The sequence below is a fragment of the Pelecanus crispus genome, chromosome 15 (assembly GCF_030463565.1).
Source record: "Pelecanus crispus isolate bPelCri1 chromosome 15, bPelCri1.pri, whole genome shotgun sequence".
Taxonomy (NCBI): Eukaryota; Metazoa; Chordata; class Aves; order Pelecaniformes; family Pelecanidae; genus Pelecanus; species Pelecanus crispus.
This window is the reverse complement of record NC_134657.1, coordinates 10320888-10333549: the sequence shown is the minus strand read 5'-3', so window position 1 is coordinate 10333549 and position 12662 is coordinate 10320888. Positions and strand designations below refer to the sequence as shown.

Sequence of the window (12662 nt, the reverse complement as noted above, 5' to 3'; positions counted from 1 at the left end):
TTATTAATTTCCTTTTTTTTTTCTTTTTGTCTTTTTAGCATTTTTAATTAAATGGATCAGACTGTGGTTTTAAATTAGCTATTTTAAGTAAGTCCACTCATGGACTGGTTATGGTTTTCCTTCTAGTTTTTAGCCCAGATGGGACTTCTGTGGCTGAGTTACAAACCCCTGAATAGAAGGGTTCAAATATAAAACCGTGATGTGAACTATGACTGTTCAAATCTAGTCATAAGCCTGTGCTGATCTCAGCAATACAGTAACATAATAGAGGAATAAGGCACGTGAAAGAAAATAGCAGTCACTGGATAGACTAGACCCCAAGACGTTTGCATTCAACTGTAAGACCCACTTAGGTGATTAGCTGCTCCCTCTCCTCCTCTTTCTCACTCCAGCTGGGAAGAGGATAAATGGAGAAGTCACCTAACCTCCGTGAAGAGGACATGTTCTCTCCAGGAAGAGCACGCCTTGCCTCCTGGGTAGCTCTGAGAGCAGCTCAGCTGATTCTAGTACCTGATGAGAGCAAGACGTTGCACAGCTGGGAAATCCATCTTTACAGTAGAAAATTATTGGCCATGAACAATTTAAGACTGGCATCAGCAGTCATGCCTCCAGTATGAGCAGCAACGTACATGAGATGGCGGTCTTAGGAATTCAGGGCATGGGTATTTCAAAGACGAATGTTCAAAATACTTTGGCAGGCAGGCAGAATGCAGAGGACATTGGCTGCATGGGTGGGATAAATGTTCTCCTGTGCCCCCTGAATGCCAAGGCAAAGGTCACTAAGTAACAGCTAATCAGCAGCAACAAAGGAAAGTTTGTCCTCTGGAAACTGGCTTCAAAACCTTCCCCACACCTCAGCCCATCACTGCTTATATGAGTAGCTGTAGAAGCAGGAGACAACTGGTGGGTTTTTTTTTTTTTTAAAGTTGTACTACTATGTTGTTATGCTGTGGCACGACAACCCCTACATATCTCCCATAAGGTTTGGCTTGTCACTGATTTCTCAACCACAGGTATTTATTAGTGGACACTATTAAAACATTTCTCTAAATGCCAGGTTCTCCTGGTTTATATGGAATGTGAAAGTTAGTGACCCACGGGGAATTGCTTCCAAAATAGTGTTTGTATTTGTATTACCTTCAAGGCTATCCAAGTAAGCTTAGGGAGAAACAGAAAAATACACAGTTAATGTTAGTTCTGCAAATAAAGAATGAAAAAATAAAAAAACCAAACCATCTTCTTTCAAAAAGAAGCGATTCCAGGATCCAAGACAAAGCAGTTTGTCAATCAGTCTTTGAAAGGAATTAAGCTTCCCTATTACAGGAAGCATCACTCCAGAATGACAGCCAAGTGACAGGTTGAACACGAATCATGATGCAGTCACCTAACACTAGAAAACCTTCCCAAATAAATGGTTTGAAGGTTGAAGAGCACAGGCATCTTGCCTTTCACTTGACGTAACGTGCCACCAGGCATCACACAGCTTGAGTCTAGCAGGATATAGTGAAAAGAGGGACATGTGCTCTAGCCAACCCCCCACCCCCCCAAAAAAGCCCCAAAGCAAACCACAAAAAAGCAAAAACCAAGAAGGAAAAAGTATCTTCTTTTTCTGGGGTTGAGAACTCAGCCTAAAAGCATGTCTCCAACTAGAGTCTGGAGAATAGTCTCAGTCCTGGAAAAACTTGCATCAAGCTAAAACACGTGACTTCCCATAGTTTAATATGTACAAAATAAAACAAGCTATTTTTCATCTTCGCCTTTATCAAAGGCAAAACCAACTTCAATTTCACAATGAAATTTGGCAAGGAACTAGTCAGAGAATAGTCTCACCAGGCTGTAGCATGCATAAAGGCCAATACGGAATACAGCATTGCCCTCTATCTCACAACAAAAATGCAGGTTATCATCACAAACAAAATCCTTTCACGATTCCCTCCAAAATTAAGACTCGGGACACTTTCAATTTTGCCTGAGCAGGGTATTTCATTACTGCATGCTGAGAAGTATACAAGAGGAACAGTGGGATAATTCCCATTACAAAGGGCTGTGTTCATGACACTTACACATGTTTCATAGAATTTCGCTTCCTTGATTACCTGTTTGTATTTCCGGTAGCAACGCTGAATAACAGCAGCAGCCACCTCTTGCTGTTCCCGGAGAGGACGACCCTATGTGGAGAAGAAAAAAAAGCAGTGAGTAGTCAGAATGCACCAAAAAACCAGGACAGATGATGTCAAGTGGCTCACAGCAGCTTGCAGGGCACCTCCTTCTAAATCTCTCCTATCAGTGCTACCTGGTCTGATTCAGGTCCAGGCGTTTCCTACTGTTCATTCACATAGGAGACAAACCCTCAAAATTGATCTTTACACCAAGCAGGCAACTAACCAGAACCTCTGGGGTATATTTTGAGGATATGCTTTGTGAGTGCTGTTCCAGTACAGAAGGCATGCTATGGCATGGTGTGCTCTCTCCAGTATGGCAGTTGCTGGGTAAACATCAACAAGCAAATGCTAGAAGCACTGAAAAGTTTAAGACAGAAACAGTTTTTTTCTGTCCCAAGAGTGGGTGTTATCCACATTTTGTTTGTAACAAATTATACTCTCACACCTCACAAGGAAGACATTAGATGTTTTGGTCACATACCTTGTATTTCCTGAACACTGTCTGGACGAGTTTGGCAGCTTCATAGAGTTCTCTCTGCTCATGATCAGACAAAGTTAACTGTGCAAACTCATTTTCTACCTTCTCGCTGGTGGATGCACTCAGAAATTCAGACCAGTCTGCTGCTGAGGGAAGGCTGGGTTTCTCAAAAGCTATTTCACTGATTGGAGAGCCTGCAGGGCTCAAGCTGGTGTTCGAAGAAGGTGTCAGGGGTTCACTATACAGACTTCTGAAATACCAATCACAGTAGGAATTATTGGCTCACAAAGCACCTGAGCTGGTGTCACAGGTAAGGACTACAACATTTCTGAGTTCAAGGCAGAAGCCCACGCTCCCCTCCCTCTCTCCAGCCAACGTGCCACATTCCCAAGCCTGCCTGTACTGCGTTGCACTGACTTGGCACTAGAAGAGAAGTTGCAAGTCAGACCTCGTGGCCGCTTGCTGCACGCGCTCCCATTCTTCCATGAATCTGCAGCTGTGCTGGCAACAATACATTTGACCACGGAAATGTGGCTAGGCTTGGAACACCAGCATTGTGTCCCACTGGGAAACAGCACCTGCAGGCTAAAGAATCAGCTCATGCTGCCCGGCATTCAGACCACTCAAAAACCCAGAGCAACTTCACAGCATTTACTGACCTTATCTGTGCAGCACTCGGCAGATGATCGACATCGGCAAGGTAACTGGCCAGCCAGCTCATTGTGGTGTTCATGGCAGCACTGTCTGTCCTCTCCACCAGTGGTGACTCTATCGGCACAAAATTCTCCCGCTTGATCCTGTCAGGCGTAGCTTCAATAATGTGCTCTGCAAGTGTCATCATGTTCACCTGGGAAGGGGGAGAGGAGAGCAAACTTTTGCTGCCTGGTAGCAGAAGTCTTGTGCTTGCATGTTACAGGCCAGCTTTAGACAGACTGCCCAATTTTCCCCAAACTTGTGGTAGCTGGAGTCTACTGTTTGTCTCGGCATTGGAGAGAAATTCGTTAACCAAAGCTCCGTTGTTTTTCTGTCTCTTCTGACAAAGCATGGCAGGGTTTCATATTCCCCAGACCTCTTTTTCATTGAGTGTACAGGGAGCCCAAGAGATCTGGTGGAAGGTTTATGTCACTGGACCTTTGCTGTACACTACTGACAGGTGTCACTACTATCTTGTTTCCAAAGGAAAAACGATCTTGCCACTCTTTCTCCAAGATGTGCAGTAGAGCATGACAAGACAATAAAGGCACATCAAGAGAAGTTAAAACCTTTGGGACCACAGCTTTGTCAGGAATCCTTCTGAACCATATCCCCCCCTCCCACCAAGATTTCCAGGAATTTTTAATACAGACAACAGAAAACAGTTCTTGTTTTGCAAAGATCTGCTTCACCCATGTTACGCCAGCAGGATGAGAATATTTAGAGATGCCAAGGCAGTGCATGTAGGCTGTGCTCCCATTACTCTCTTCGCTCAGAAGACTAAACACAGTTATCTTTCCCCCAGTGACTACCTTCCATCTGTCTGTCCTGCTTCTGTTGTGTTTTTATTTCCTCTATTCCATACCTGGTGGGATTTTTCTTTCCCCAAGCCCACTGTCTCTTCCCTTCTCCACTCGCCTCCTTGCCTTTTGAAGTGCAGCGGCTTGGCCCGCAACCACAGCACTGCCTTTCTCAGGTCACCTTGTCTTCGTAGGGACTGCTTCCCGGTTCCCGAAGGACTATGGGGCCAACTTTGTCTCATTTACTGATGTGACTAGGAGGCTCTGCTTTTTTCCTTTTTCCTTGCAAAACTACAAACAGTTTTGTGCATCCTGTACACTGTTGAAACATGTATGCCAGTGCATGACCCTAAATGCTAACCATTAGCCTTTGTGTCCAGGCTGAAAAGATACCCTTTGAAAACCAGAAGAAAGTATACATTGACCATGGTTTCAGCTGGGATAGAGTTAACTTTCTTCCTAGTAGCTGGCATAGTGCTGTGTTTTGGATCTAGTATGAGAAGAATGTTGATAACACACTGATGTCGTAGTTGTTGCTAAGTACTGCTTACATTAAGTCAAGGTCTTTTTCAGCTTCCCACGCTCTGCCAGGTGCACTAGAAGCTGGGAGGGTGCACAGCCGGGACATCTGACCCAAACTGCCCAGGGGACATTCCATACCATATGACATCATGCTCAGTATATAAATGGGGGGGGGGGGTGGGGGTGGGGTGGAGTTGGCTGGGGGCAGTGATTGCTGCTCAGGGACAGGCTGGGCATCAGTCAGCAGGTGGTGAGCAATTACATTGTGCATCACTTGTTTTGTATATTCTTTTATCATTATTATTATTTTCTCTTCCTCGGCTGTCCTATTAAACTGTCTTCATCTCAACCTAAAGGTTTTACTTTTTTTTCCCAATTATCTCCCCCATCCCATGGGTGTCAGGGGGGAGGGTGCACAAGCAGCTGTGTGGTGCTTAGTTGCTGACTGGGGTTAAAGCACACCACCACCTCCTTTCACAGAGCATAATTCAGTGTCTCTAAAGGCCTCCTCAGAAGTTTCTCACAGAAGTTGCTCTGTGCAGCCACCACGTCCCCCGAGACTGCTGATCTTGGTGCGATGGGTATGTTTACCTGCAAGTCATCCATGTGGTGTAAGCAGTCCTCATCCCCTGCACTGTCCCTATAGGACAAGAGCTCTGCATCCACCATTTCCCTGTCAGCCATCATCAGCACGTTCATCTGCTCTCGCTGGCGTAGCCGATGGGCTACAGTGTCCTTCCCCAGCGCAGCTCCCTTCTGGCTCCCTGCCACCTGCACTGCTGACACACCAATATAAATGTCTTTTGGGTTCCATTTGATGCCTGCTTGGCTGCCCGAGCCCCGGTACCCAGTAACTTCTGGGACGTGCTGGGAGAGCTCCCGGCCATAGTCCCTTATCCCTTCACTGGGGCTGATTGTCTCAGTGGTGGATTGCTTGGAGCTGGAGTTCTGCTTCCTGATGCTTGGCTGTTCCAGGCTCAGCGCAGTGGAAAGCAGCTTCTCTTGCCGGGCTTGAAAATACTCAGGGCTCAGCTTATGTTTTTTGGGTGCAGGGTAATCTTTCTGAGTCTCACTACTGTAGTAACTGGAAGGTTCTGACCTTGGTCGTCTCAGCTCTGTAAACAAACAGATTAATGGTCAAAACAAAACGTGCAACCCATCATTGCTGTAGGAACTACAACAGCTTCTGCTGCAGAACTGCAGGCGGAAGTTTGTGCCATGCTCTAGGACACCTGACGGTATGTGCAAAGGGAGTAACTCTCACCCAGGGAGGATACCACCTCAACCACTGTTAAGATACACACGTCTTTCTAAAGCAGGCATTCGCTCCTCTTCCCAGTACTTGAAGCACATGACAGAGAGCCCACAAGAAAAGAATTAAACATGGACAACAGGGCTACAAGTGGCATCTGCCACCCAGGTGAGCTCCTCGCCCCCAGGTTTTCACATGTCAAATGTCAGCAAAGCAGGGCATGCCCTCAGGGCTGTTTCACCTGTGTTTGTACTGGAAATCACAGTGACTCCCTTCTGAGGCTCCTGAGAGGCAATAAGCTCACTGTGCCACTGGGACACCCAGTTCTCTGTGTTGGAGTCTGTGCTCGAGGGGCACTGAATCCTGGGGTTTTGCCCAAGCTGAGTTTGCTCATCTCGCTGTAGCTGCTCCAAGCACTCCGCCAACTTCACGTGGCCCCGAGACCGGGCAATGGCCAATGGCAGTCTCCCAAGGGAGTCAGGGATAGAGATGGCTCGGCGGTCCCACTTGTACAGCACAACAGCTGCATCCATGTGGCCCAGGGCACATGCCCACATCTAAAAAAGAAAAGACAATTGACCCATTGGGCAGCCTGCCTTCTCCTTCCCCAGCTCATGGAAAACAACTCTGATAAGTAAAACCGTAACATGCTTGAGCCCCAGCAACTAGCTTTTATAAATGTTCTATCCCAACAAAAGGCCATTACAGAGGATTAGGTGCATGCTAGTCTCTCCTATGACAGAGAAACCTTCACCTGCCAAATGAAACTGACAGTCTGACAGCTTCTTATTTGGTAATAATCATTTTTGGGTTTTTTTGGGGGGTTGACTTTTTTTTTTTTTTGGCACTGGCATCACTGCAGAGACAGAACAGCCTTGTACACAAAGGAATGTCCGAGATCAGAAACACAGAGACAGGACTAAAGGTTGGAAACAATAAAATCAACACTCTGCTGTTGTAAACTGGCACTTCTGGTTCCACCTGCTTTGGCTTTTTGCTTGTCTAAGTTCTCAGTCACGATTTCATGATTCCAGTGACCAAGATATTGTAGTGACTTTGCAACCTCTACAGTCAGTCAAAGAGAACAAACTTGAAAGAAGTCATGTAAAGCCCTTTCCCCAGCATGACAGTGGAGACTAGATTTTGGGTAAAACATAAACCAGAACCACCTGTCTGTCCCCCTTTCCTCATGTGACTCAATGACAAAGTTTGTTTCTCTGTGGCCTCTCTCAACAAAATGCCAGGAAGCTGATAGTGCTGTCTCTTACCATTTACACAGCAAGGACACACAAGAAACATCTACTCTTCTGAGTGCGAAACACATTAGGAAAATAACACATCAGGAAGAACTCCAGAGGGTCCTCGGACTCTCTCAGAAGTTTCAGTCTCTTCTCTTACCAGAGGAGTGCAGGAGAAATGATCCACGTTCAAAGGGTCAACCTCCAGCTCCAGATCAATGCTGTCTGCATGTTTGGTGCTGCAGAGGAAACAACAGAACAAATGATGCTCTGTAGCCATGTTAGGATCGTTGCCTAAATGCACAGCTTTACCCAATGCACCATCCCACAAAGAAGTGGCCACACATATGCCCATAACACACATTTACTATAGATGGTGCCCCCACCAGAGACTTTAAGAGCATGATACATCCAGCGATTGGACTTGCTCTCTGAAAGAGACAGGTCCCATCAGATCAGGGGACAGGAACAAGTTCAGGGACTTGGCCGTTTGTATGGGACAGCCAGAAACCTGGACCAAGCAGAGCTTACGTATGCTTCTGCCATGCCTGTATTGACTCCCAAGAGTCCAACGGGCTGGGTCTTACCGCCATTTGATGAGGGTCTGGATCAACGTAGCATAGCCCTGGGCAGCGGCTAGGTGGAGCAGTGTCATTCCTCGGAAAGTCTTTGAATGGATCAAGTGTTTGGACTTTGCCCAGCAAGCACGACTCATCATCTTCTCGCACACCACCACCACGCGGCTCTCAAAGCAGCTGCCCAGCGTCCCAGTCCCAGAAACGCACTGTAACACCACACACATCCCAGTTTAACCACCGAGGGGAGCTGCAACCTGCCCTGAGTGGGCAGCCTGCCGCTTCTAGAAGTACTGAGACAGTGGCAAACGCAAGTGAATTCCAAGTGCTGCTAGAGACACCCACAAACCAGACTTGTTGTTTACGAGAAACTATAATCCTTTCCAACTACCCCCCAAACCAAAATCTGGTAAGAAAGCATAAAGCTGCAGTGTCTGGACACAGCGGGGTTCATACCTGTACCTGCGTTCCTCCGTTCCCACTCCCATTGCTCCCGCCTCCTACTCCTTGTTTGTGCTGCTGGGAGCCTGTCATTTCGGCCATTCTCCTCTCCATCTGCTCAAGTCGCTCCAATATTGACATCCTGAACTGGTTATCTAGGTTGGAAAAAGCCAGAATAAGAATATTTCCATGGAAAGAAGGCTCAGGTTTTAGCAGCCTACTGCAGGAACCCACAAACAATTATCCTGGAAGTCACACAGGAGATTTGCTCTGCTTGGCCATGCACAGGGACACTTGCCCTGCAGCATCCTAGCTCTTCAAGTTCCTGCAGCATCCCTTTGACTGCAATTCCAGAGAACTTCCTTAAAGAAAACAGACAGAAAAATGAAAAACGCAGGCAGAAGACACATCCCTTCCCTTGTGATTCTAGCTGTGTCCACACAATAAAGGACTGGGGTAATGTAACTTCTTTCAAAACACAAGTAAACCCTAAGCAAATATAACCATTCAGACAACATTTTGGTAGGATTGTATCTGTCAAAATACTCTCCATTTTAGAGTCAATCCCCCTACTTTACAAGAGTCCTGAATTCAGCTTGGCTTGCCTCCTGAAACCATGCAATAATGGTACCTGGAGGAAAAAGACTCCTCTGCTTCCTTCTGTGCTTAGAAAAAGGAGCCTATAAAAATGCACTTGCTCCTTCCCTGACAGGCTCCCTTTCCTGGAAAACAGCTTCAGCCAAGTGCCAGAAGGAGAACTACCAGAAATCAGAGTACGGGCACTGACAGTCCGGTAACATAATTCTGAAAAGCAGTACAACTCGAGCCCTCTGGTCTCTGCAGAAGTCTAAAGGCTATATTAGTTATTTTCTCCTCCTTGTATTGTAACCTAGCGCTATGATACAGCTACTAATGCTTGAATAGTGGAGCGGGGAGATTTAGATGGGTTAATAGGACATTGCTAAGCCTGATGCTGTAGAGATGAACTTAAGCAATCTTTTTGTGTTTAGGGCCAGTCAGTGCAGCTCAAGTGGCTGCAAACACAGAGGGCTCCTTCTGTCTTGTGACCCATAAGGGAGAAGCTTCATAAAGCTCATGTGAAGCTGGGCAGGATAATTTTGTGGATAGGGAACATTTAATCAATCTTGCTATCATGCTAACAGTGTATATAATAAACTGTGGGGAAAATACAACCCTCACCCTGTTTGGTTTCATGCATCCATGGTGATGATGTGGTGGTGCAGAGCACTGATAACCCCAGAGCAAAGCCCACTGACAGTAACAGGAATCTGTGCATCAAAATGAGCAAGCTCTGATCAGGTTTTAAAGGAGAAAGTCTTCTCTGAGTCACCTGGTTACATGCAGAGTCCTCCCTGGAAGGTTGCAGAGGTACCTGTATGCTACGTTCTGCAAGGCGTAACTCTCACCAGAGGGTATTCGAGAGATACGGCTCTCTGCTGTACCGCACTGAAGACCGTATTGCAGACCATTGGTAGGAGAGAGCTCAGGTCCACTGGCTAAAGACAGCCCCCTCTCCTGGAGAGGCTGCCGTGGTTTGACAGAGGACCGAGCTCTGCTCCCTTCTGGCCAGCTCCAGCGGTTTGTAATGCAGCATCCCACCCTGGCCGCTGAAGAGCCAGGGACAAAGGAGGGCAGCCAGCACCTCCCTTCTAACCTCATTTCAGAGGTCAGCTCACTACGGTCTTTTCTCGCCTAGTCCAAAACACTATTACTTATTATTAGTGCCTTATTAGTAATTCAGGTGTCCTGTTAATTGCAAAGCCTCTGGGAAAGTGACTGACAGTTACATGAGGAAATATCTGTAATGCAGATGCGGTCTCAGGGCAGTGTCTCTGAACTGCGGTCAGCACACAGCAGCAACGTGAGTCGCGCTTTCCCAGCAAGTCTTTGTTCCGGGAGTGCTGCAGCGTGCTGCAGTGCAGTCCATGTCGCTGTCTCCTCCTTCCCCATTGCCAGGCAGAGCACGTACGCTGCAGAGACTGACAGAGACCTGGCACGGCTGAGCCATCCCCTCTCACCGCAGGCCTGTGCCAAACAGAGCTACTGCAACTCGGGCACCAGGAAAAGGGGCCACATTTGCCACACGGGTTAACAGCCCCGTTCTGCACGTTTAATGCTGCGCTCTCTAGCTGCGTGGCCAGCACTTGCATTTTATGAGAGCTAAGAGTAACACCGCACACTGGGTATCGTATCTGAGCCTTCAACCTCGTCTAGGGAAATGTAGCACCTTTTTAAAAGAAGAAATTTGGCTTGAACTGGTGTTACAGAACAACAAGCCCAGGGCTGCAACATATTGGGTATTTGCTCCTACCCATTTAGCTGTCAAAAGAGAATAATTATTCTGTACAGACAGAAACAGCAGGAGAAAATGATTCCAGTGAGATGCAAAAGTACACTGTGCAGATTACTGTTCTCCCCCCCTTTCTTTTTTTCAAGCTGAAACCATTGTGGAACAGAAATAGAGGGCCCCATGTTTGTGTCCACCTTCCACGCTCTTCTCTTTAGGCTCTGTGATCTCTAATGAGTGAAGCCTCCACCTTTCCTGATACCAAGCTAACGACACTGAGCACTTCCTAGCACTTTTTGTTGGACTGAAATTACTAAAGGGATGTCTGTCCCCAGATGGGAACACTAAAACAAAGAAAGAAAAGCAGCAAACTTTCCTTCGGAAACAGAATTTGAAACAGCATCTAGTGCTCCCATGTATTGCTATTCAGACACCCGGACAGTGCTCCTGGGAAGTATTTAGGGCAGGACTACCTGATTTTAGGTAGCAGAGGGTATCTGTTTGACTTAACAGGAGTCTGAAGGACAGACATTATAAACTCATCACAGTCTTAAGCCTGTAACGTTCAGCATCTTACCAATACAACGGTGTTTTTCAAAGATGGTTGTGCATCGCTGCTCAGTCTACAGGCAGGTCAGAAATATGCCGCTACTAGTAAAATGGGAAGTGAAGACAAACATTCTGGAGCACCAGCACAGAGCAAAGGGAGCCCTTTCCAGTCTAGCAGAGACTGCTGGCATCTACCCAGGAGCAGGGCGCATCCTCGGATTAGAAAGCAGCAAATAAGGCAAGTGGGGCGGTAGTGCATGGCAAGTATCTCTATGCTGCCCGTTTTCCAGGTGATTAAACTACTTGCTACCTAAGCACCTACAACAAAGCCACAACTGATGGCCATTTCAAAATTATTTATGTATAGTGTTTCCATAATAAATTCCATGGTATCCAGTACACCAAGGTGTCCCCTTCAAAAGGGACTGATCACTTGAAGTGCATGCACTGCATTAGTCTACCATAAAAAAAGAAAATTAAAAGGGGAGGCGGGGGGAGTGAGAGCAGAAAAGGGAAGACAGCAGCTAGCTATGCTGCAAGAATTGGTACATTCTTAACAAAACAAAAGAAGGACACCTAAGCACAGAGGAATGCCCAAAGGGAAGGACACCTTCCCCCAAGGTTCCCCTGGACTCAGTGAGATGAAAGGCTGCTCCTCTTCCAGATGGAGGCCAGGGATTACTGGCATCTGGACCAGTCAGCACAGTTCACACACCACTAATAAGCCCACAAGTGCCTTGCTCAGGCTGCAGCAAGAGCAACACACGTCACTGTGCGGAAGATCCCCGGGTCATTCAACCCCCTACACAGCACACTTGCTTCCTTCCTTGCTTAGAGCAGGGGCCGCGAGCCTGCTTGCTTTCAGTTGGGCTCCTAAGAGTAAACCACATACAAATATCAATTTCTACACACTCTTCTCTTGGTGCACTCTTGCAGCATCTCTCAGGATCATTTTAAAAAAAACCAACTGTCCACACAGGCGGGTGAACTTCCGAACTATTTTACCAGGCTGCACTAGTCCCACCCCATTAAAATTAAGTTACAAAGGATAAAGATGATCTTGTACCTTGAAAACTTAGATTTTACAGGGGCCTAATTAAAGGGTAAGTCTTTAAGTGACCTCCTAGGAATCAGTATTTTGTAAGTCCCAAGTTTTCCAGTTTGTATCAAAACATTATCACTTCTGTATTCACAGTAACAGGACTTGGCCAGCTTCATCCCTAAGGACAACAGCATAACGTTGAAAATAAAAATACAACTTATACCACGGAAAGCGGCCCGAGAACATCTTCTTTCCTTTATATAGTCCTGGGTTCAACATGGTCGAAACCAAAGTCAGCTTTACATACCACGAGTCGTATGCAATGCACCCTGTTTATCTTTGAAACTGATGTATCCATGTTAGCAACCTATATAGAAGGATGACTGCTACAGCTGTGTAGAAGAGGAAATGGACAGAAAGAAAACCTCTCACATTTTGGGAGGCAAAGGGTTGCTTTTTTTTTTTTGGGGGGGTGGGGGTGGGGTGGGTTGTGTATGTACCTAACATAACTGAGGTCTGAAACAAGATCCTCCACCTCAACAGTAAGGTAACAGACAGCACCACAATACATTCTTTAAGCAAAGTACTGTGCTTCACCGTGA

The 12662-nt window shown here is 46.5% G+C and overlaps 1 protein-coding gene across 2 annotated transcripts in view; it reads right to left on the bottom strand.

Annotated features, from left to right (window-relative positions):
* Positions 1-12662, bottom strand: part of CAMTA1 (calmodulin binding transcription activator 1) — a 296954-nt gene that overhangs the window by 17103 nt on the left and 267189 nt on the right. The window contains exons 11-19 of one of the 2 annotated variants that reach the window (XM_075721708.1): positions 8177-8316; positions 7733-7929; positions 7306-7384; positions 6149-6464; positions 5247-5770; positions 3300-3487; positions 2644-2890; positions 2097-2168; positions 1138-1158 (exon numbers count right to left, since the gene is read on the bottom strand). In XM_075721708.1, coding sequence (XP_075577823.1) covers positions 1138-1158; positions 2097-2168; positions 2644-2890; positions 3300-3487; positions 5247-5770; positions 6149-6464; positions 7306-7384; positions 7733-7929; positions 8177-8316 — 1784 coding nt within the window. Of the gene's footprint in view, positions 1-1137; positions 1159-2096; positions 2169-2643; positions 2891-3299; positions 3488-5246; positions 5771-6148; positions 6465-7305; positions 7385-7732; positions 7930-8176; positions 8317-12662 lie in introns of those variants that run through there. The other variant, XM_075721709.1, reaches the window with a different exon arrangement.